The sequence below is a fragment of the Pelecanus crispus genome, chromosome 7 (assembly GCF_030463565.1).
Source record: "Pelecanus crispus isolate bPelCri1 chromosome 7, bPelCri1.pri, whole genome shotgun sequence".
Classification (NCBI taxonomy): Eukaryota; Metazoa; Chordata; class Aves; order Pelecaniformes; family Pelecanidae; genus Pelecanus; species Pelecanus crispus.
This window is the reverse complement of record NC_134649.1, coordinates 34807155-34830894: the sequence shown is the minus strand read 5'-3', so window position 1 is coordinate 34830894 and position 23740 is coordinate 34807155. Positions and strand designations below refer to the sequence as shown.

The window sequence follows — 23740 nt, the reverse complement described above, 5'->3', positions numbered from 1 at the left end:
CCGTTGCTAGCTTCCGCCAGAAATGTAACAGCTTGAGGAGCACTTGAGAAGTTTCTGTTTAATCTGCCCCTGCCCAACCCTTGAGCCACTTCCAGGTGTACACCAGGACAGCTGAGTGCAGAGCAACACAGCACTCCACGCCAGACAACAGAACAGTTATTTTAACACTGCCCTGTATCCTGACCCAGGTTATCATCTAGTTCCACAGTTACATCATCCCAGCTAAGGTGCGGGAACAAATGCTTAGTGTTACTCAACCAGCACTTAGGATAAGCACAAGCTATGATTTCATGCCAAAAACATAAAAAGCAGGAAATCAGGAACACTAAACCAGTTAGGCTACCAGGAACAAGTTAACCAGAGAACACAGGAGGCATGAACTGGGCTGCTCCTGCTCTGGTTTTGGAGAAGAGGCCCACAAAGAAAGCATGCACTGCAGTGCCTGGGTCCAGCCCCAAGGCAGGTAGGAGAGGTAGGTACAAATCAGAGCAGCATTTGCTTCTCATCAAAAAGATCAAGGAGGCAACCAAAGAGAAGTCCCAGCACTGAAGGAAAACGTACAAGGGCCACTGTGACAGCTAAAAGTGCCAGGGTGGGGTTCTGTGCAGGAGTCCTCTCTAGCAGCTACAAAACCATCCTTTCTGCAAGAGGCAGAAGGCAGAGATGAACCTCCATGGCTACAAGTACATTCCCCAATGGAAAACAAGTTTTGAAGCCAACAGGACAAAAATGTTCACATTACTTTGGAAGTTATGCACCTTTTTTAGCACTGACATACCAAGTCCAAACAGACAATATTACCCCTCCAAAAGCAACTTGGATAATTCTTACAGCCTTAAACATTAAGATTTAAAAAGCCTGGAAAAAACTTATACAGGACAGTTTTGACTTAATGAAGAGTTTTAATTCACAGAGATCTCAAGGATTCCTCAGACCATAGGCTAAATATAAAGAAACATTAAAAACATTTCCTACAAGGAAAAACTAAAGAAAATCATAATTTCTTAGAAAGATACTAGAAACATGTAACACATGGAGTAGCAAAAAAAAGCCTTCAGCATATCCTTAATGTCATCAGTTTGCAAGAGCCCAATGAACCAAAAACTTAACACAGCTAGTCTTAAATCCAACCAAGTCCTTTCAGTGACAATTTTCAAAGTTTCTGCCAGTGCCACTACACTCTCACAGCCTGCTCACCTTAGGCTCTACAAGCAACAGCAAAAGGGTAAAAATTCCTAAAGAATCACTCAAACCTGCAGTTCAGAAATCCCGAGTTGAAGACCCACCCCCTTTGCACCAATCTTAACACAAAACTGATGTACTGTCAATCCCTCTTTTCACACCCGCTTCAGCAGATACAAGACCTTAATAGATGGAAACAGAGTGGAATTCAAGAACCTTCACACTACTGTTACCATTTCTTGAAAGATCTAATTAAATCTTAGAACATGTAAGAGCAGACTTTTTATAACCAGACAAGGTAAGCAGATTGTCCACGATAAAAGTAATTATGCATTTGCTTTTAAATAAAAAGTTTTGCTCGTTATGAACAAGCGTTTCTCTCTTGCGTTTTTGAGACACAACCTCCTTTCAATAAGAGAATGCCGTTGTTTAGCTGTAGGTTAGCATATGACTTTACATGTCTTTTCCTGGCAGCATCACCCATTAAAGGGAGTTCCTACAAGCAGCTTTCTCCTAATTCTTGCCCTGGTGCCTGGCTGCTTGCTCTTGCCCCACAGTGCTGAAAACATCCTAAGAGGATTTACGTAAAAAAACAAGATTAGCAAAACTTCCTCCTGCTACCTCTCCTCTTCCTTGGAGGGTTATTTTTAACCCAGGCCAGTTCACTCATTATGACTGTGACTCACAGCATCACCTCATTTACAGTTGCACCTGCACATAAAAGGAAGTGATGACTGCAAAGGAAAACACAACTGGAGCTGCAGTTCAGCTAAGCTTCCCCCCAACCCCGGCACAGAGCTAATTCAGACACAGTTGTTTTCTGTGGAAGGATATGCAACATGTTATGCCTGTAGGAAGGTGGGGTATTTTTGTAATTACTATTGTAATATCACGCTTCTTGTTTTTTCAATGTTTTACTAGCTTTGGAAACAGACTTACAATCTAGCACTTTACAATACCCTCACAAAACATTTCACAGAAGCCAAATGTCCTTCCTGGGCATCCTAACTGGCCACACCTTTAGCTGCAATTCAAGAAAACAACAACATGACAAGAACTTTCAGAAAAACTCAGACATTACATCTCAGCAATGAGGTCACAACAGACAGCATGACAGAATAGCACCAAGCAGTACGTCACAGCATCCCACTCAGTGGAAGGTACACACTGCACCAGAGTATATTAGTGCAGGACTTCAGTGGCGCAACGATTTTATGGAAGTAACATCCTTGCACTGGAACATTCTCACGTGAGGAAGACTAGACTTGTGATGAAGGGCTGGATTTGACCTCACAAGCCTCAGGTTCAGTTGCAAGCTTCGAAGTCCATCTTGCACTTCATGTGCAATATTTTTCATTTTTCAGCTGCAATACAGGAACGTTTTTGCTCTCCTCACCAGATTTCATAGATGACTGGAGACATCTCATCCACCACACGTACGTAAAACATCAAGCACAACCAAACCCTCAGCTTCGCTGAAGTCCCTCACAACCACAGTTAAGACTCAAATAGCTTAAGTGCCAATGAAGAGTCTGTCAAGAACCTCCAGTCATGGCTAGCTGGGTGCTACAACTACACTGGGTGTTAGGAGAGGCAGAGTACAACAGCTTAGACTTCATGCTATCCTAACAACAGCTCCAAGGCTTTTGGCTGATTTGGGGCACAAGAACAGTAAGCTGGAGCTTGCCTAAAAATGCCAGTGAAAGTATAACTGTAAGCCGGACATAGATTATCATCTCTGAAATAGGCTTGTAGAAAGTTCCAAAAAAAGTCTGTTATTACCCAGAGCCATGACTTCCATTATGTTAGGAAAACACCTGCTGAACACTGCACATGTTGATCTGCTGCTAGAAGTGCTGCATTACTGCTAAGTCATGCAAAGGGTCTACAGGAAGGCTTAGGCTGGGGGGATGGGGGTGGGGATTGGGGTTTTATATCCTGAAACCAAAGTGAATGTTTTGTAGTAGTCTTCACATCATGGCATCTTCCCACTTTACTCACACAAAGATGTCGTCTTTTGGCATGATATGATTTAAACCTTCATCCATTTGGAAGATTTTGTGGAATCGATGATTATACACGTCTGTCACCACCATCTAGAACAGCAAGTGATATTTGCTAAGAGATTATAATAAAAGCTTACATAAATTTAGGCAAACTAACTTTAAATTCAAGCAATGGTTTATTCCTATTCTTTCTTTATCAGAATTTTCAGCACACCATCAGTGCTGTTTTCTGTAACAACACTCAGCAGCTAGTCAGCTGTATTTAAGATGGATCAGAAAAACAAAGCAAATAACAGACTTTTTACAGAGGTACTGAGGAGATGCAATTCTAACAGGTGCAAGTCAGCCTGGTGGAAACAACAGCACAGATTCCAACATCAAAGTGGCAACAGGCTAGGATTTCAGGCACAGATCACTCACATCTATAATTAACTGAAATAAAGTGAAGTGCTACACTGGCATCTTGAAAATACCCCACCAACTACAAAACCATTCCCTCTGGAAAAGCTCACCTGATCCTTTTGTTATTAAAAGGACATCCAGGAAGAGGTGGACCCAAAACAGACATTGAATCTTTCTCAGTACTAAGAAACTACACTATCAGAAATGTTGGGGGTGGGGACTAGCTTTCTGCCCCTTCTCTTAAACCTCTCTACTGCAATGGAAGTATCAAAATAAACACAGATTGTTTCATGCATCTTTTTATTTTACAATCAAAGAACAGCATTCAAACTTGTTAGGGTTTTGTCACTACTCCATTAAGTTCAGTTTATCACCCATCTAAAAGCTAAGCCACCAAAACGCTTCAAGAACAACAAACATTTTTCAAAATTACTGTGCTGCATTTATCCTTACATTTTCTGCAGGAACACCAGAGAGTTTGGAGAGCGATTCACACAGATCTGAGATGGCCCCCATCATTGGCACCACAACCCGGTACTAGAAACAAAGATAACATCATGCTTAGACCAGGCAAAATAAACCCATGCAAGGCAGAGTGCAAGAAAATGGAAGGAAAACCTTTAATTTACAGGAGTTCTGCTGAAGTTAAGGTCACAGCCACACACTTCAAGGTCTTCTGGATCTCAGCTCTACCTTACAAAGTAGGGATTTGGAAGGAATGAAAGAGCCTTAAACAGCTGGCCACCTGCTTTGATTAGGCTCAGTAGTAGTAAAACCCACCAAAAAAAAAAAAATCACCAGACACAGCAGCTTGCTCAGAACATAAAACTGCTGTTTCTTTATGCGATAAAAAACATCCTAGAGCCATTCTCCCCAGGGCTTCTGGAGGTCAAGTCAGAAGTCTTGACAGAGAGGAAGGCAAAAGTATGCATGGACTGCACACTTGAGGATGGACCCTCCTGAGCAGATCAGACCACTTAAACCTTCATCTGACAGGCAATGTCATCAATACAAGCTGTAGTTGAGTTCTTTTAAGAGTTCTGTTCTGGACATGCCCTCAGACTAAAACAAATTCCCAGAGCTCACCCAGAATAGGACACACCATGTATTATACTGCACTGGGGCTGGCTGGGAGGCAGTTACTTTCCCTGTAGCACCCCATATGGTGCCACATTTTGGATTCCATACTATATAACGAGCATTAGCTCAGCAGTAAAAATTGTGGTAGAGAAAGAAAGGGTGGTTTTGGCTTCCAAGGTTATTGCTCAGACACTGGCTGGGCACTGGTCTTGTGGGAAGTAGCAAGTGATTTCCTTTGCATCATTTGTGTCATTGTCCCCACCTCCCCGCTTTTCCTTCACCTATTAAATCACCTTTATCTCAACCCATGGGTTTTCTTGCTTTTCTTCTTTCTAGTCTCTCCTCGTTCCTGCTGAGAAGAGGGCAAGGGGGAGTGGGCAAGAAGCTGTGTGGGTGTTTGGCTGCTGGCCTGCGTCAATGCACCACTTAAATTAAGCTACAAAAAGCATGAGTGGCACAGTCAAGAAACCTTTCACGCTCCTAAGCAGAAATACCTTGTAAGTCAGTGGGAATGCTCTACCTCAGATGCTAAACAAAATGATAACCCATTGTTTCCACTTCCAGTGCTCTGAACACTTCCCTGAAGACAGATCTGTGAACTTTTAACATGGCTAAGTGACATCCTGCAACCAGGAATGTGCATGGATACAAGAATAGGGGTGCACCAGAACACAAGCACCTACAGTTTGGTTTAGTCTAGCATCCTTCCTCCATCAAGTAACCAGTACCGTACGTTTTAGGGAAGGATTCAAAGTCACTGTAGGTTATAGATAGGCACACACTCAGAGAGAATTATGTGGAACATATGTGCCTTGACTAAAAGGAGTTATGTATCAATATGCACCAGGATCTTCTCAGTTATACTGTCTATCTGCATATTCCACTGTGGCCATCAGAGGTTTTCAGTTCACTTTCTCTTAGCACAACCCATATGGCAGACACAATTCCTCCTTGTGTCACACACCAGAGGGGTGTAGTGGTGCACACCTCTGGCTTCCCAACTGGGAGATCACAAGATGTAATGAATTGCTCATAGGGAGACTGATGGTGGGATGTAAACATGCACGTGGCCAACTCATCCAAGACTGCTCTACGTAGCAGAAGGTCTGTTAATCTTGATTCTTTAAAGTAAAAGAATTTATCCTTTCAGTCTCTATGCTATTGGTAATCTTGCTTCAAGGTATTCTTTCTCTGTTCTTGCCCTTTATAAAGTCTTGGTGACAAGAACAAGCGTAGCTGTCCTTGATTTCACAGTGGTATAAAAAGCAGGATGAAAATTTATTGTGAATTCAGCATACATCCTTCTCCACTGTACCTACCACCCCCTCAAACTAACAGTTTACACACAAAGTACAAATTTTACTGTCTGCAAATATTGACAAGCAGTGCCTCCAAAAGTGCATCAGGGCATCTAGTCACCCTGCTTGGGCCTCCCAGATCTTGCATGTCTCTTGACACACATGGCAAGTGCAAGGTTACTTCAGGTATGTGTGTGCCCACCCACAGGCCCATTTGAAAATAAAGGGGGGGGGGGGAATTAAAAATCAGTCTAACTTAGAATCAAGCAGTCTTTAAAAGCAATCAAGTCATTTTTCAGTTTTTTCAAGAGGGATTGTTTTTCATTTGTTTGAAATTCAGAGGCCTTACCCATTTAGATAAGTTTCACTTTCACATTTTCTAAGGCAACGAGGTAAACATGACAATGCAAACACATTACTGCTTTCAGGGAGCAGTACATCACACAGGTAATCTCATCACAGGAACAGGTAAGCCACTTCCAGCTGACCCATGCCCCTAGTCTCATGAACTAAGATTTTACAAAACCACTTGATTTCACATGTTCAATTCCCAGTTTTTACATTAAAAAAATCCATCCTACCTCACTCAAAGGTAGACATCAACGTCCTTTGGATTACTTGAAGAGTCTCAACTTTAAAACTTAAGAGAAAGGCTCAGATGACTTAAAGAAATTTGTGTCTTCAACGTGCCTCACCTGGACAGGTCTCTGCTGTGGGTCTGCATATACCAGAGTAACTTCCATGAGACGATCTCTCCTCAAGGGCAGTGGAAGTGTTAAGTAACAGAAGGGATCAAAGGTCACAGAAACTTTGGAGCATTTGGGACAAACAAGGGTAGATTTGAAAAGACCGTGAAAAATATCCACAATGATAGAATCATTCCTCAGCCTATGATTCTCCCAAGCCTCTTTTGCCACCTCCTATAAAAAGAGGAAAAAAAAAAAATCTTAAAAGCTATTTATCACAAACACTTCCATAGCATGGCAAGCATAGTGATCAAAGAAAACTCAGAAAATTGACAATGACACATAAATTTCACAGAAAGGGCGGGGGGGGGTCTACCAGTATGTCCAGCATAACACACTGGGATTTCTTCTCAGTGAAACTAAGGCCTTGCATAAAGTCAAGTGTAATACATTTAATTTTAGCTGAGTCACTTGGTCAGGTGTTCCTTGGTGCACACAATGCCAGAAGCATGAATGGAGCTGAGGAGACAGTGACAGGGTTACACACTGCTCTTCAGGACAGAAAGCTGCTAACAAGATACACTCCACTCTCCTCCATGAGGAATGGACTGCTGCCCCCTGCTTTTGAAAGACAACTGCAGTTACAGCTTCTGAGAAAAAAGTAGAGGTTTTTCTTCTTGGAAAATAATGGTCCATGTCTTAAAGGAAGTATAAAAGTAGACAAATTACAATCCCTTGAAGACTTTCACAATACAACTTATAAACTCCTTACCTAAGGGCATCTGATAACTGGTATTTGTCTACTCAATGCAATCAGAGGCTCTTCTCAGCATGAGACTTTTAGTTTATGGTACAATATCGTATTTTATATATCTCTCAAGCAAAATAAGTGCCATATATGCACACACACTGCAATGTTACTGTCACTAATCAGGATACTGAGATGGGAACAGAGTCATTAGCTCCAATAACTGCAGTAATATGGATGCAAGGCAGAAACACGTGTGCATCTCCTATATCAGGGGAAGTACCTAAATAAAATTAAGGCATGCTGGGCATCCTTTCAATTCCACAATTATCAGCATTTCATGGAGAGAAAAAAAAGATTAAACATACTACTTCTTGTGGTGTTGTCACATATACAGTGTATTATGCAAGAAAAGGCAAAAACATGAAGCTATTGCCAGTTAAGAGGAAAAACAAAAATAATTATTGTACCTGTCTTTCAGAGACTTTTGAAACATTTTTCTGCCCAATATATTTACTCTGGACTCTGCAGATGCCAGTATGTGGCAGCTGTTTGTACTGTGACAAGAGGTAAAAGTCTGATCAGGAGAACACGAGTTCACTTAGGGAAAGACATTTCACTATTATGTGTCTCATCTTAACGTGAGCATGGTGTTTGCCAGCCTCAGAGGAACAAAGTGTTTGCAAGGTGCTCACATATCAGTGTTGACTGAGAAACAGAGGATAGAGAAAAGGCAGGAAGAAAAACGAACAGAAGATACTTTTCCAGCCTCTGTCAGGAAAATGGCATAAGAGAATTAGTTTTCCTCTATTTAGGGAGAGTGGATAACTGGAGCCCAAGGATGTTTAAATTCAAATTTAAATTAAATATAATGTAAAGTTGCTTTAACATCAGTGTACCAATTTCCACAGCACCAGGAAGGAAGAAAATCAAGTCAAGCTTCTTAAGGAGATGCAGGCAGTTCACCAAACGCTGGAAATTCATGAGGATCCATAGTTGTACCGAGTCACTTAAACCTGGGTTCTCTCCTTGTCTTGGCCAGTGCTTTCATGCACACTCTTCAGCCCGGTTTTAAATCTAGCTCATGGATTACATTTGTCTACAGGCCATGACCTAAAAGCTTGTTTCATTCGACGCATCTGCTGTCTACCAGAGGGACACCAGAATGGCTGCTTACAACCCCATGCCCAGAACACATGTTCAGACCCTTATTTGAGGGGCACCCCGGCACCTCCATGTGACAATGCTCCCAGTCCCACCCAAGTCCACATGCAAGTACAATGGCCTGCACAGTAAGCGCTCTCCTCAAACTGATGCTAAAAGCTGCTGCTCAATCTATCTGGAGGAAGAAGGTGGGCTTGAGTAGTCAGGAGGAAAGGTTATGGTAGTAACTACAGCCTACTTTTAGGTAGCTGTTATGTCACAAGATCAACTTCCTTCCTTTCTACTGCAGAACCACATCAGTATTGTACCATAAGCACATCTTCCTGCACGCCAGTACAAGAACAGACATTGTGCTGTAAGACAAAGCAACAGCTATGTGCCACGAGGTATCATGAAGAGTCAGCCGGTCCATGAAGCATGACAGGGTTCTCCCCTCCCCGGTACACAGCTTTGTAGGGAGAATGTTTGTGTGGCCTGTGAGCAGGAAGGCCAGGAAGTGTCATAAAACCCAATCAAACTGCCTCAGAAGCACTACCTGCCCTACCCTCAAGTAAAGGGCACCATACCGAATCAGGTCTGCCATTGGCATCCTTCAGCTCCAAGTAGGGCTTCTTCTTCACTCTGTTCAAATCCTCATGCAAGCCATCTAGCAGAAAAGCCAAGAGCTCCTGGGAATCTTGCTGCTGGTATCCTGAAAACTGGGGAGCAAATCGGCCAACCTGCGTCTGAAACAAAGGCAGGAGTCTGAGGGGGGTGAGCATTACCTATGTGTAAAAGACAGGAATAAAACCACCCACTCTGGCTTTTGCAGAGATAAACTCCATGCCATCTTATGTTAGCAGTAGACCACAGTGAACAGGGTGCTAACGCAGTAAGGGTGCCAGAATAACTTTCCCAATTATTTTCCCCTCCCTAGTGTTGAGAGGGAAAAATGCATTATTTAGTAGTGTGATGCTAGTAATTGAAGTTATTAATATTAACTTAGGAACCTGCAAACAACCAGTACACAAAACCTATCTGCTGCCTGATGCATTTTGTACTTTAATTTCTCTTTTAGAATCCTACAGTTCCCAGAAGGCAGACCTGCTATACAGTAGCATCATGAAGCAGGTGGACTGCAAGATTGAAAATGCTTGCGGAAGATACTTATGAACTAACAAAACTGGCTTAAAACTAAGATTGAAATCCTTGCCACAGTAATCTCTAGCTATTCTAAAAATTGTGATATGAAGCTAAGAAACTTAAGAGCCCAAGTTATATAGCCTTTTATTTCCTAAGTGCTATCTCGCAACACTGCCATTTAGCGTTCCTGCTTCTAAAAAAAAAAAAAAAAGAAAGGGGTCCCGCAGAAAAACCAACAATTAGCTGAAGGAGTGGTGAGTCCTAGTGACCATCACTAGTTTTCTCATAAGTATAAAGAGTCCAACAGACTTGCAGAATTATGCTTAGTACATTTTAACCACTCAAGATGACAACTGCAAGGGAGACTGAACTGAAGGGCTGTTTATATTACAGAGATAGTTAACACTGTCACTAAATCAGCAACAATTGTTAGAAAAATCACAAGTAATACTGTACTAAGAAATAAGAGTAATTCCTATTCCAGTCTTAAACAAGAACAGCCTGCATTAAGACACTTATTGATGTCCACTGCAGATTCACATTTCCTCTGAACAGAAGTTTACAGAACAACTTTAATAGTGGTGGATGATGTGCCAGCAACTCCAAGTGACAGAAATTAAACAACATTTGTTGTTTTAGAACTACCTATGACCCTACAGAGGACAGATTTCTGTAGTTCCTAAGACTCTTGCTCCAGGTCTCAAAAGCATATACCCTCAACTTCAAGACTGTACCATGCAAAACCTGAACAGCAACAGGATGCACATTTAAATTGATATCAGGTCATTGCTAATTTCATGCATTTGGGATGTTATTCTGCCGCATACTGAGACAGCACTACAGAAGCAAACTCTTAGCATTCCTTAGATGCTTTAATTATGTTGTTCTGCACTGGAGCCTTTGCATTATATTTATAACAAGAGACACAGTTAAAATTTTTCTAGGGGCTCACATACAACTGCTACATTGCAGTATTTCAGTTGAAAGCAGCTCTTCACACTGAAGCACTGTAAACATTAAACCTATAAATACTGTTATAGACAAGGGGATGCATTTTGCTCTCCACTTCATAATTTCATTTTTTAAGTTTATAACTTGCACAACTTTTCTCACTGATTAAAGTTCACAGCTGGCAATTCACATGACCTTGCCTAGTTTTGTAGCAAAGATCATTTTCATGCATCTGTAAACAGCTGTCAGGCTAGGTGGTCATTTACTAAGGCATTTAACATTAAGGAGCAGTAACCAATTCCAGGGTATGACACTACTCAGTGGCACGTTCTGCCCTGCACCCTGAAAAGCTTTTACATAAAAAGTGAAACACTGAAGCAATTCTGTCATTACTGCTTTCATAACACCAAAATATGTGGAAAGCATATTAGCTTTCACTGCTGCTTCTGTCAAAAAGCTATGCTACAAGAACATGAAGTACTTACTTTAAACATACGTGGGGCCACATGAGAGTGTCTCCCAGACCAAATCTGTTTAATGAGCTCTGCATAGGCCTCTGCAATTTCTCCTCTCATCCCCAGTGGATTGTTCTGATTTATTTCAGCTTCATACTTATCTTCCAAGAAATAGTCAGTCAGAGGAGGGGTATTGCTCAGACACTGAAAAAGCATTAAGAAAATGAATTTACTGCACAGGACAATAAATCTGTGTGACAATGAAATAACAAACCCAGCTTTCACATCAGAACATGTATTAAGCTATTAACAAAACCGGTGAGGCTGAATTTGAGTATATAGTTAGTAAAAAAAAAAAAAATTCCATTGGGAGGGTGGGATACCATAACCATTGCAACTCAAGAGCATGGTTGAAATAAACAAGAAACACCACCAAATAAGCATTCAAAAGACTAACAGCTCATTTCTGAAACATGGTTTCTCTTTCCAGAGGCCACACTGACTTCTCTCCTATACAATGTATTTGCCCACAAGTGTAAGCCTCCCCTCTGGAGCAGTTTCCGCTGGTTTATGTAGCTTAAAGCTCACTGGTCTGCAGCTCCTTGGTCCTCCTTCAGAAATTTCTTTAAAACTAACATCACATTTGTCACCTTCCATTCCTTTGGCGCACAGTAGTTTTAAGCATCCATTTAAAGTTACTGTATTTAACAGTTTAGCAAAGCAAAGAGCAAGCAACCTTCTGAAAAAAACAAACCCACAGCCTTTTGGAATTAAGGTATGTGCTCTTGGTATTATGTCCCTCCACATTTTCTTAATTTGTTCTGTAACTTCCACTGACACTACAATTTGAGTAGTTTCTTGGTGTAATGCTGAAGTCCGACACAAAACCAAGTCTGCAAGTGCCAGAAGAGTAAAGTTTACAATCACATTCCTGCCAATACTCATCAAATCCTGTAATAAATGTACATTGGCCTCTTTTTCCATGCATTACTAAGGTGGTAGGGTAGGCTACCTTACTGATATATTACATAGAAATGTGCACAGAACAGGTCAGGAAGGTCTTCAGAGATGTCACCTTAGTGTTCGCAAGTCTACATCCCATCTCCACTCTCTAACCTTGAAATTCTAATATAAGCAACAATGAGAATAAGAAAGGTCCTTGTTCATCCTTGAAGTGAATCACAAGCTATAGTTTGTCCTACAAAAACCACATACCACTAAAAAAAATCCCCATCAAAAAGTTAGCAAAGTTTAAAGTCAGGAAGGATACCACTCCATATCTAGTCTTCTATTTATATACTTATTATCTGTGTATCATGGCAATGATTTAATACATCCTGGGGAATCACCATAAACCTCAGGACACAAGTAAAACTAGCACAGGAAGTAGTTTCCTTAATTCAGTAAAAGACTCAAAGCTTATAGCAAGAAGTGACACTCAGATAAGTAAGGCAAGACTTGGATATGTGAACAAAAAGAGAGCCAAGTCTGAGATTATGATCAAAACTACTAGGACATCAAGCCACTGTAATATCAATAAAGTATTAAACAGGGCTCTTTCTAAATGCTTGAAATTTCAGGACCCATAGCAGATACCTTCACCAACTAGGTGTACATACACAGATCTCCCATCCAGTTCCAATGCCCAGGTGTTAGTGTCTTTCTCCAGGCAAACTACATTAAAGCGCTTACAGACTGCTATCATTTGACACTAGTCTCTCACTGGGAGAATCTTTGTTGCTGACAAAATTCCAAGAATTTCCAAAGACTAAGGCAGAAATCTGCGTTTGAAAGACTGATATCTAGAAAACTAAAGCCTAATGGAAAATACAAGAAAGTAACTAACTCATTCTTAACATGACTCGTTTGCATGCAAAATTAAGATTGAAATGTGTTTGGATTAAGTTACTTTGATAATCAAAATTAATTTAAAAGTTGTCTCAGCTATAAAGTTCAAGAAAACATAATGTGGTTTAAGGTTACCACAATACATCTGAAAATAAATTCCTGTTGAACAAAAAAGCGAGGCAGTCCAAGTTTATTGCAGTATACCACACACACAATGCATTATAGTTATTTTAAGACCTGCTCTAGCTTTCAAAGCTACATGGAGTGACAGAAGTTATTACATAGCACTTGTGCCACACTAGAAGTTTGCCCACTGCTTAAATCAAAGTTGATATAAGTTGGCTTATATTTTGGTTTAATTCCTTAGCAAACAACTATCCCTAACAAGTTTCTGCACTTTTTTAAATGAACCAAATAAACCTAAGATATCAAGTTAAATAACTGTACTAATAATTATTAGCTTTGCATAACCATTACAACCTTACCACCCCACACAATCACCCTGAACCCTTTCTATGTCTTTTCACACTCTTAATTTTTCAAGAGTCTTTAAACACGGACCCCGGAACTGTGTGTAGTGGCCTGCTCATGTTGCTTATGCTGCACACACCAAGTTAAAATGTCCTCCACGTCAGCCCACTTTTGCCAGAGCACAGCATTAGGACCTTACGTTACAGTTCAGCATCTGTTTAGTACAACTTCCCCCACACCCTTTTCAGAAGACACGTATTTCAGATCCAGTCCCTCATACTGTACTATGCTTTACAGTACTAACATAGAATCATAGAATCGTTTAGGTTGGAAAAGACCTTTAAGATCATCCAGTCCAACCATTAACCTACACTACCAAGTCCACACTAAACCAATCAAGGGTAGACTAGACTAAACCATGTCCCAGAGTGCCACGTCTACCCGTTTTTTTTAACACTTCCAGGGATGGTGACTCCACCACCTCTCTGGGCAGCCTGTTCTAATGCTTGACTACCCCTTCCGTGAAGAAATTTTTCCTAATATCCAACCTAAACCTCCCCTGGCGCAGCTTGAGCCCATTTCCTCTTGTCCTATCGCTAACTACTTGGGAGAAGAGCCCAACACCCACCTCACTACAACCTCCTTTCAGGTAGTTGTAGAGAGCGATAAGCCAAACTAAATATGAACTGATTTAGTTTGGTTGGGTTTTTTTGTTTGTTTTGTTGGGGTTGGTGGTTTGTTTGGTTTTTTTTTCATTCCAGGTGCAGTCTCCTCAGTGAACCACATTAAAACATGCTTTTCTTTCCACAGATTTTAATCCACAATCTCTGCAAGACTGCTCTTTTATTTAATTCTAAAGAGGGCTCTTCCCAATTCTTACCTGTAATGCGGAATTCATGAAGCAGGTATTTCCAAGGTTACTGAGTCCACAGAGGCCAGGTTGTGACAGGGAAGCACTGTCCCTGCAGTTGTAAGAGTTACAGACAAATCCAGAACCTCTGGAAGAAAGACAACACAGTGAACTCCAGAATGAGCTTACTGATTCTCAGTACTGTTTGAGAGACATCAAATAAGCATCAAAAAACTGTTTAATTAAATTGTTTAACCAGCCTACATGTTTCTGCTGTTTCATAGTGGCTAATATTGAATACCAGGAACGTGAAGTATATGTGCTAACTTTGGAAACATTAATCGTTACACAGTCTATTATTAATTTACGGCTCATAACACGTTAATTTCCTCTGCCTACAAGTACACAGCACACTGTCCTAATGCAGCAAGAGTCTATATGGTATATTGTAAGAGCTAGTAAGAAAATTATGACCTCTACCTGGGAAGGCTTCTACCACACTGGCAGATGGAGAAAAGGATATAATCCCTTCCCTCATACCCCAAATCCCCTCAAAAATCAGGCAATGCCCTAGTAGTTAGTAAGCTCTGGAACACGTGCTACTTTTGCAAGTGAGCAAGGAATAGCAGAACATAGTGGTTTCAAAAGCAAAGTTTGATAAACAGGTACACAAGAGTAGCAGAACTCCTCATAGGGTACCATCACACTCCTTTTCTATACAGGCAAGGATGCACAGGAGTATTCATTCACATGAAGGATGAAGAAACAAAAAGAACATCCTGCTCTTACCCCCTGCCCAGGTGGGAGCTGTTCAGTCCATAGGAGTTACTGCTATCACCGTTAGTAATGACAGAAGTGGCAGACACTGAGGAATAAGAACTTGCTGATGATTTTGAAGAGGTAGTAAAGTTTCTGCTAGGTGCAGTGCTTGATCTGGGAGAAAGGAAAAAGAAGTAGAAACAGTGCTACTACTTTTTTCACCCCCAGCCCCACCTCCCACAAAACTCCAAGGACTTGCCACATTACAGTTAGTTCCCCCACACAGAATTTACTATTTTGATCTGTGTGATCACACTTCCAAACACCTGTCTGGAACAGAAACCTCAGACAAAAGTATCAGAAGCAGGAGTAAGAATTCTTGCTTAAAGCAAAATCTGGGTCCCAGACTGAAATAAGTAGGCAATTTGGATGGCATGAGTGACAGGGAAGCAAGCTTTCAGTTTATGAGTAAACCACCTTGAAACAAGTAAGCAAAAATACCCCAATCTTAAGACCACCTTAAAAGTGACAAAGTCAGTCCTTTCCTACTTGAAACCCAAATCACCCACTCAAACAGAACGTTAATTAGTAAGAAGATAACCACGGTGGGCACAAAACAGTTTGTTACTGAGCCTCGTTGATACAACTACATTGCTTGGAGGCAAGACACACTGCTATGTACATGCGGCGTGCATAGCAATCCTCAGCATTTTGAGACTGGAGATACTGGAATGGATGAAAAAAGTTCATAAGCCTCAAGTCTATCCGGTTGTGAATCCCAGGCTATACTACACTACTACTCCCCTGGTCTGGAAAAGAACCAGAACACAATGTTACAAAAGACCAACACGGCACTAAAACTCAACAATGTTCTGTCATAGACAGTTTTGGCTCCATAAAAAAAAGCAAAACCACAAGTACTACATAAATAAGCTTAAAGAAACTATTTTGATACTAATTAATTTCTCTATAGCAAGAGCTAACTGGGAATGGTCTCTTCTCTCCATCTTTGCTCAAATAAACATGCAAAACAACACAAAAAGGTGCAGGACACCAACAGCCATGCAACAGTGACTAATACACCCAAAGCACAGCAGAGCACCAGCAGAGTACAGTGCCCTCAAGCTTTAGCTTGTTCTTGTATCTCTTTTAATGTTGCCCTGATCCCCAAATGATAGAAACTAAAAATGCATATTCATAGCTCAGATGCTACTAAGAAAATAATCTTGGCAAACCTCTGTGGAGCAAAAACTAAAAGACAAAGAACAAGCCATAACGGCCAAGAGGAGGCAAAACAGCTGCACGGCCTTACCAGTTTGGAAATATAATAGCAGTAAAACAAATACAGAAGGGAACAAGTTACAACAGGAGCTTCCAGATGAAAACGCAAACCCCAAACACAGTCTAAACCTGAAGTATGCTAAAAAAAAAAAAAAAAAACCAACCCACCGGCCAGCAAAACCAAAAGGTGTACTGGAAAGTATACCAGCAAGAATGAGCAGATCTACTGAAATAACTAAGACAACCATTTCTGGGACAATACATGAACTTCTGGTCATTACACGTTGGGGGTGGAACTTCTCAAGACTACCTGGACTCAAAGATAAGACCAATGAGAGAAGAGGAGGATATAGACTAAAACAACAATTATCAGATTCATGCTCCACATGCAGGAGTTTCAAGGGTCAACAATAAAATAATAAAGTTAACAATAGCCTATAAAACCATTAAGAACACATTTTCAAAAGTTTGAAGTAGCAGTGAATTATCTAGAAAATGCCAGACTTTAAAATGTAGCATCTCTGCTTGTGATGTTTGACCCCAGTGAGAGAACAGAAGCAGACGTTCGGAAAAATAACATGAAGAAAATCTAACAGGGGGAAAAGAAGAGGAGGATGACCTCTTAAGGGATCTCAAAAGTTCCAACAGAAGCATAGAGGTAGTGCATAATCAAGAGTCAGATGGCAACTGAAGAGTTGCAAGAAGTATTTCAGTAGTATCCTACACACACAAAAAACAGCTAAGAACTATGGCAGAAGATAAAAAATGGAGCAGAAAGCAAAGAGAAGAGACAAGTCACAGAATGGGGAAAGGTCTACCTACAAAGTCATCAAGTATCTTAAGTGAATTCCTGTCAGAAAATTGGGCAGGATCATGTAAGAAGTAAAACAACAAAAGAGAGGCCAACAGCTTTCCAAGTTGGGGGGGCGCGCGGGAAGGGAATAGAAGTCAAATGCACTTGAAAGAAAAAAGTAGAAATCAAATGCACTTGGGAAGATAAAAATTCTAAGCACTCTTACATTTTACAAGTTACTCATCTATCTGTAATAAATGAAGAAAGATTGAGGATTTACTAAGCACAGCTGCTCCCCCTCATTTCACAAGATGGTCACAAAGGTACCTATGATTCCAGGTGAAAGGCACAGATAGCAGCTATGAAAAACGTTTTCCTCTGAAAACTTCCCATTTTAAGCCCAGGAAGCTACTGTTAATGACCCTGCAATACTGTAGGCTCTCAAGCAGACTGCCTCATTTGCACACAGCGGCGACAATAGAAGTCCTGGATGCCAAGTGTTTATCGCCAATGCCCCAAAAAGGGTTTCTGTGGAACATGCAGACTTTGAACGGTGAAAGCCACCTGCACCCTCCACTGCTGTCTCTCACAGTACATGACATCTGCTCCCTTGGAAATGGAGGCCCCAACACCTTACTCTGAAGTAATAGATAAACATTACTACTTCTTTGAAGTTCGTGACTTAGAACCTTCCAAAATGTTCTGGGCTACTCAGTGGGTTACCACTGAAATTACTCTCAGTTTGCTTAGTTTGCTCTTTGTAGGCACAACAGACACTGGACAGGAAGGTGCCAAGCTCCTGCAGCTTCCCTTTGATCACCACTGCAACACTTCTCACAGGGATAAACACATTCAGTTACATTTCATCAACAAAAATCTATACAGGAGTAAACTATAACAAAGACAGACTTCATCTAACCATGCAACAGTTCAGGGATTTGAGAAAGTAATTTCACAGATCTGAGGATGAGACTGCATGGTATGACTGCCCAATCAGTCTTCCTGCTTAAGCACAATTTGAGTCTCTCAAGATAACTCCTGTCTGAGCCAAAATACCTCTTCTAGAAAAGTCTACCATCATGGTTTCATAGTGGCCAAGCAACAGCCAATCCAGCAGATCACAGACAAACTGTTCCAATGATCAATAACCCTTAGTTAGAAGAAATTTGCATTTCATTTGCAGCATGAATATCTGGCTTCGTCATCTGGACATTGGTTTGTGCTCATCTCTATCTGCTGCCTGTAAAGTTCCTCCTTCAGTTTCCATTTCTCATATCCCACAGAAGCTTTTAAGTGTTAAAATCAACTTCTAAATTTCTCATTGATATGATACTTTAACTTCTAAGTCTTCTAGCACAAAAATTATTTGCTAATTCAAAAATTCACTTGGCTCCTTCTGAAACCTCTCATTAGTCTGCTTTTCAAATTTGTTGACAACCTCACAGGACATGATCATTCCACACACAGTTTTATCAGTGTGCCAGTTATCAAAAAAGTCTTCTGATGCACACTCTGCATTTCCCTACTGAACCACTGAGGTTGGTTGGTTGGATTTGCCTCAAGGCTGCTACAGGAAATCAGACTCAGGAGACTGAACCAGGACGTGAATCACATTCCCACAGAGTCCAGCATGTATTTTGGGCTCATGTTCTTCATCCCCACATACACAACTTCATGCTTCGCAATACTGATGCACACTGCCCTCCGTCTCCCAGTTAAAGATGGCAGTTTCATGTCTTGCCACGCAACATTTCAAAAACCCACACAAATGGCAAGTGAGGAGAAATCTGGAGACTAGCAGCATAAAGAGGACAAAGTTAGATTAATCTAGTACAGAAACTGTGAGGCCATATGGTTGGTAAGTAGAAAAACTGCTAAGCTGACAGTTTGAAAAAATATTGTAAAAGGCTTTCAAGTGGCTGGAAGACAGATAGGAAAAGTATTTCAATTCAGTTGAGGCTACCTTCAGAGCATACAGTAGAATTAGTCCTCCCCCTTTAAACTACCAGTATAAAAAAAAAAAACCAAACCCACATTAAAAATACTGTGACAAGAAGTTTTTGTCAAAGCAGGAAAAGCTAGAACTTATATTTAACTGGCAAAGCAGAGGCCATAATGGATTTTCATTTATAAAGTTCTTACATGCAAAAGCCTCCTTAACTTATCTTACATACTCAATGCTACTCTGAAAGCATAGCAGCCACTGCAAACTCAAGCACTTGAAAGTCATGTAATGAAGATCTGCCCACAAAGTATTTAGCCTGGTTGCTGAAAGAGTCCTCTGAAACCATCAATACACAAGGAACTGGGGAAGGAGATCAGTTTTAAATATGAAAGGACATTTAATTTTGGTATTATGTACCTACAAAATACATATCAACCACTGAGATCTTAAAAATTGTACAGTAATTGCTGGCATGTATTATCACTGAATGTTGCATCAGGTTGAATAGATGCCTAAATCAAGACAGAGTAGTTGAGAACAGCCACATCTGTTACAAGATGGGTGAACTAAGCAACAACTCGTAAACTTTTTACTGAGGAGAGCATGAGGTGGCAGATAGGGCGGAGGGGAGTTCACTGAGTATACAGTGCCATCAGTAAGTAGAAGAGTGGGAAGAGGAAACAGCAAGAAAATTCTAGCAGTAACCAAAGAAACAAAAGGTATTTCCTGCTGCATATTGCAAAGGGAGGCAGACAGCTACCAGGCACATGCTAAATACAATTTCACTCCTGTTTTCAAATGCAGTACCTGATGGAGAAGGTGCCTTTTTTATAGATATGACATGATTTCTTGTTTGTTTGTGCTAAGAAAGTGATACCCAGGATAAAAAAAAAGTGTGTGCTAGGACTGAGCTGGAACTCTGCTAGCTGGGATTTTATTTTGGGAGTCTTGTAAGTAACAATTAAAGAGGACTAAGTTCCACAGAGACGTTGATATAACCTCCCTTCAGAAACAAAGTATGCCTCCAATTCTGAAATTCCTAGAATAAGCATAATCCATTCCCTCTTCTGAAACCCTGTCTAGAAGTAAAAGCAGTTTCAAACTACAAGAAGAAAGTATTATGCAGCAAACTAACAAACAGCAGTGGCCAGGCATACCCTGAATATACCACCCAAGGACCGCTGTGGAGTTTAAGAACATTTTTTCTATAAAACGTCAGCCAGCTTGATGGCTGAGGAAACACGCAGGAGGCTGCCAAAATGGAAAAGTGGCTTCCCCTGGTAGAAGCCAGTGCCTCTGACAAGCAGCAAATGGTAGGGAAACGTCTGAGGACCGGGAACCCACCCACCCCACAGTCACCTTGCACACACATATTCTGCAAGTGGCAAATGACATGAACACCCAGCTTTCCAAGGCATCTTTTAGCACACAAGTGGCAATGCAGATGCTCACCATTCCTCTACTGACAGCAGAGAGCTCTACACCCATTTGGTTTATGCCATTGAAACTCTAAATACAGAAAAACTTTCTCGTAAGCTTTTAGTGTCGAGTGATGTGGCCCAAAGAAAGATCTCCAAATATGAAGTTCCCCATGGTCTTGGCTAAACAGTATTCTCTCCAGCTGAGAAACAGAATATTGGAGCAAAATGTTTGCCTGAGATAAGATTAAAACTTGGAATTACTCAACTCTCTTCCAAACCACACCTCAGTACAGAGCATTTACAGTTCCTGCTGACACCAGATGCAGCCAGAAGGACTCAGATTCTTCAGAACTTCAGAATCTAAGTGTATGTAGAAAGCTAACAGCTTATCAACAATACAGACTTGCTTAGCCTCACAAAAGAGCAGAACAGGTTTTCAGGGCAATAACCTCACTTATCCTTCTTAGCCATGCTGCTAATGCAGCTTCCAACTCACTTCTGCTATCAGCTTTGGCTTCCAAAAAGCATCAGTTGTTTCCTACAGACAAGAACCTCCTTTACTACAGAATTACTTTCTGTAATATTAATACAGTGTAACCTACCCTGAACACCTCATCAGCGCAGGGGATAAGGCACTCATACTCTTCTGGGCCGGGAACTCTGTATCTTCTCTCTGGCTACTCTCCTCCTTTCTCTCTCACCAGTTCTGTCTGGTTCAATTGCTCACAATCACCCACAGATTTTATACGTTTAAACAGTCCCTATGAGTTTGTACTATACTCACTAATCTGGAGTCTTAAAAATATAATATTGATTTGATGCAACATGTATATGCACACACATGCCCATGGAAAGACAAACCACATCCCAACCCAGATTTGAAGATTTGTCCCAACAAGATTTGACCCCTGCACTCCAGGTTAGTGCGTCTTTTACCAGCTCACAGAAACAGTTAAAATGCTGGCAACGTTTCACTGCAGTACAGACATCTAGTATTTCCAGAACAAAAGAAAAAAAAAAAATTTAAAAAGATCAACTCAGAACACACTCTAAGTCACAGAGTATGCTTTCCCTTGAGGTTTGTCTGCTGAGGTGTCTGGCAAATGAAAGGACTTGATTAAAAAAAGCAGCTAAATTTTTAAATTATATAGAAAAACTTTGTTAATGATTTTATTTATTGAATTCCTGCTCTCCAAGGGGAAAAAAAAAAAAAATCCATGCTGCTCCAAGATTAACTTATGTAAAAGACTCAACCTGAGATCAGTAAGAAATCTTTACACTGTGCTTTGCTAGATTTCAACTTCATAGGGAAGTGAAATTTAGCCAGTGTATTCAAAACTAAATGAAATATGAAACTACCCTCAAGAAAAGAATGTCTTGAAAAAAATCAAGGATTCTCAATAAAACATGAGAGCTAGCTGGAGAATATTCAAACATCAAATTAAATTACAGAGTATTAAGTACTTATGCATTTATATGAAGATATGCTAAAAAAGGGAAGGAAGCCAAGTAAACTTCAGAACTGATTACGACTGATGTGAAAGGAAAGCACAGAGCAATTATAAATGCATTAATATGGAGCAATGCCAATGATTCAAGTAAGAGAAGTTGAATTTAGCTTACTCACTAAGAATATATTAAGTAACAAAAAAAAGCTTTGTTACTTCTTTTTTAAATATAAATCCCTTAAAATAGGTAAAAAGCTTTGTGAAATAACCCTTGAAAGAGCAGCAGAAAGAAAACTTAACATATACAAATGATGCAGTCTAGACTGCCACCAGCCCACTCACACTTGACAGGGAGTGATGATATGCAACGGAGGAAGCACCAAAAAGTAGAAGAAAAGTCCCCCAGACCGTCAACAATTTATGTTGAATATAACATAAATATCTAGGTTCAGCCGTCTCGGGAAGAGTCTGAACTGCAGGCTACCAGAAGACAGCAGTATACCACAGCAGATGCATTGCTAATTATGCCCTCTTCCTACAGCAAACTTTTTTTACTCCTCCTACGTGCACCCGCTGCTGCCCACACTAAGAGGCAGGCTACTGGTCACACCTGGTCCAGATCCAGTACAGCCTTCATCCTATTTTCGACCATATGAGTACAATTCATATGCAGTTTTGGGGTCATCAAGGCAACTGCTGCACAGTGTTAGTAGCTTAAAGACATAAAACATCACTGAACCTAACAGGAAAATACTTACTGCTCGTCATCATCTTTCGTTATCATATGTCTATGGAAGAATGAGTTCTCAACTTTCTCCTCCTTCCATTTCAAACACAGAAAGAAGTTTAAAGTTCAATCTTTCTACCCGGCTTGCCTTACATAACACAGCCACCTTTGGTGTAGGAAGGCGTAACATTAGTCCAGCAGGGCTCATTATAACCCAAAGATGTTAAAGCATACTGCTTTCCCGAGACAGCTTTTGCCCTGGCCACTTAAAGAGGTCCTTATCATTTGATCAGCAGTTTGTGTGCTGATCAGCACACACACACTGCTTCTTCTTCCCCACTTTGTCTTCCCAAACAGTGTTTTTGAACAAACGGTTATTACACATCTAACCTACAAGACTAAGTAACGGCATGAGAGCCAGAGAGCAGAACTTGCTAAACCAATGCACCCAACTGTATAAGGAAGACATTAAGTGGAATATGCACACTTAAGTTTCTTAACTAACAGAGTCAAGGGCAAGGAAATAGCCAAGACAAAGTACAAAGGAACAGATAATCCTATATGTATGACCTAATACAATTCTTTCATGATTATCATCATCAAGTCAAACAATTTCACAAGGTTGACATTATAATAAGCAAACATTTATTTCTACGTCATTAGAAAATATTAACCCGCATACCAATAACCATTTTCATTTAAGTATCACTAGAGGTTAATTAAAAGTCTTTCCATATCAGACTAGCTGCTGAAAAAAGAAAAGACTGAGGCCTGGGAATGCTACAGGACTCCTTTTTAGCTTTGCTTCATGTGGAAACAAAAGGTTATGATCAGGTCTTGCACGGCTGCCTCTCTAATACTGCCTGTCAACCAGTACTCAATTATGTACATGATATGAATGTTTAGATGCTTTTCACATGGTACTTTTAACAAAAGTTCATTGTAATCCTATGGACATTCCCCTGATCCATTTACCCAGTATTATATCTCAGAGAACTGTTTCAAAATAGGTTTCGCTGACCTATTTGATCCATTCTTCAAGTTTAACACTAGTAAGGTCTTGATCTCAAATGAAAACATTTGGCAGCAAGTTCTATAAGTTA

The 23740-nt window shown here is 40.5% G+C and overlaps 1 protein-coding gene across 4 annotated transcripts in view; it reads right to left on the bottom strand.

The window, feature by feature from the left end:
* The window catches only part of USP4 (ubiquitin specific peptidase 4), a 46866-nt gene that overhangs the window by 16340 nt on the left and 6786 nt on the right, over window positions 1-23740 (bottom strand). For 3 of the 4 annotated variants that reach the window (XR_012831182.1, XM_075713578.1, XM_075713579.1), the window contains 7 exons: window positions 15053-15196; window positions 14294-14411; window positions 11125-11298; window positions 9133-9291; window positions 6664-6888; window positions 4044-4127; window positions 3184-3278 (listed from right to left, as the gene is read on the bottom strand). Coding sequence is in view for 3 of the 4 variants with exons in the window: in XM_075713578.1 (XP_075569693.1) it covers window positions 3184-3278; window positions 4044-4127; window positions 6664-6888; window positions 9133-9291; window positions 11125-11298; window positions 14294-14411; window positions 15053-15196 (999 nt within the window). In the remaining variant the exon portion in view is untranslated. The remainder of the gene's footprint in view (window positions 1-3183; window positions 3279-4043; window positions 4128-6663; window positions 6889-9132; window positions 9292-11124; window positions 11299-14293; window positions 14412-15052; window positions 15197-23740) is intronic. The other variant, XM_075713580.1, reaches the window with a different exon arrangement.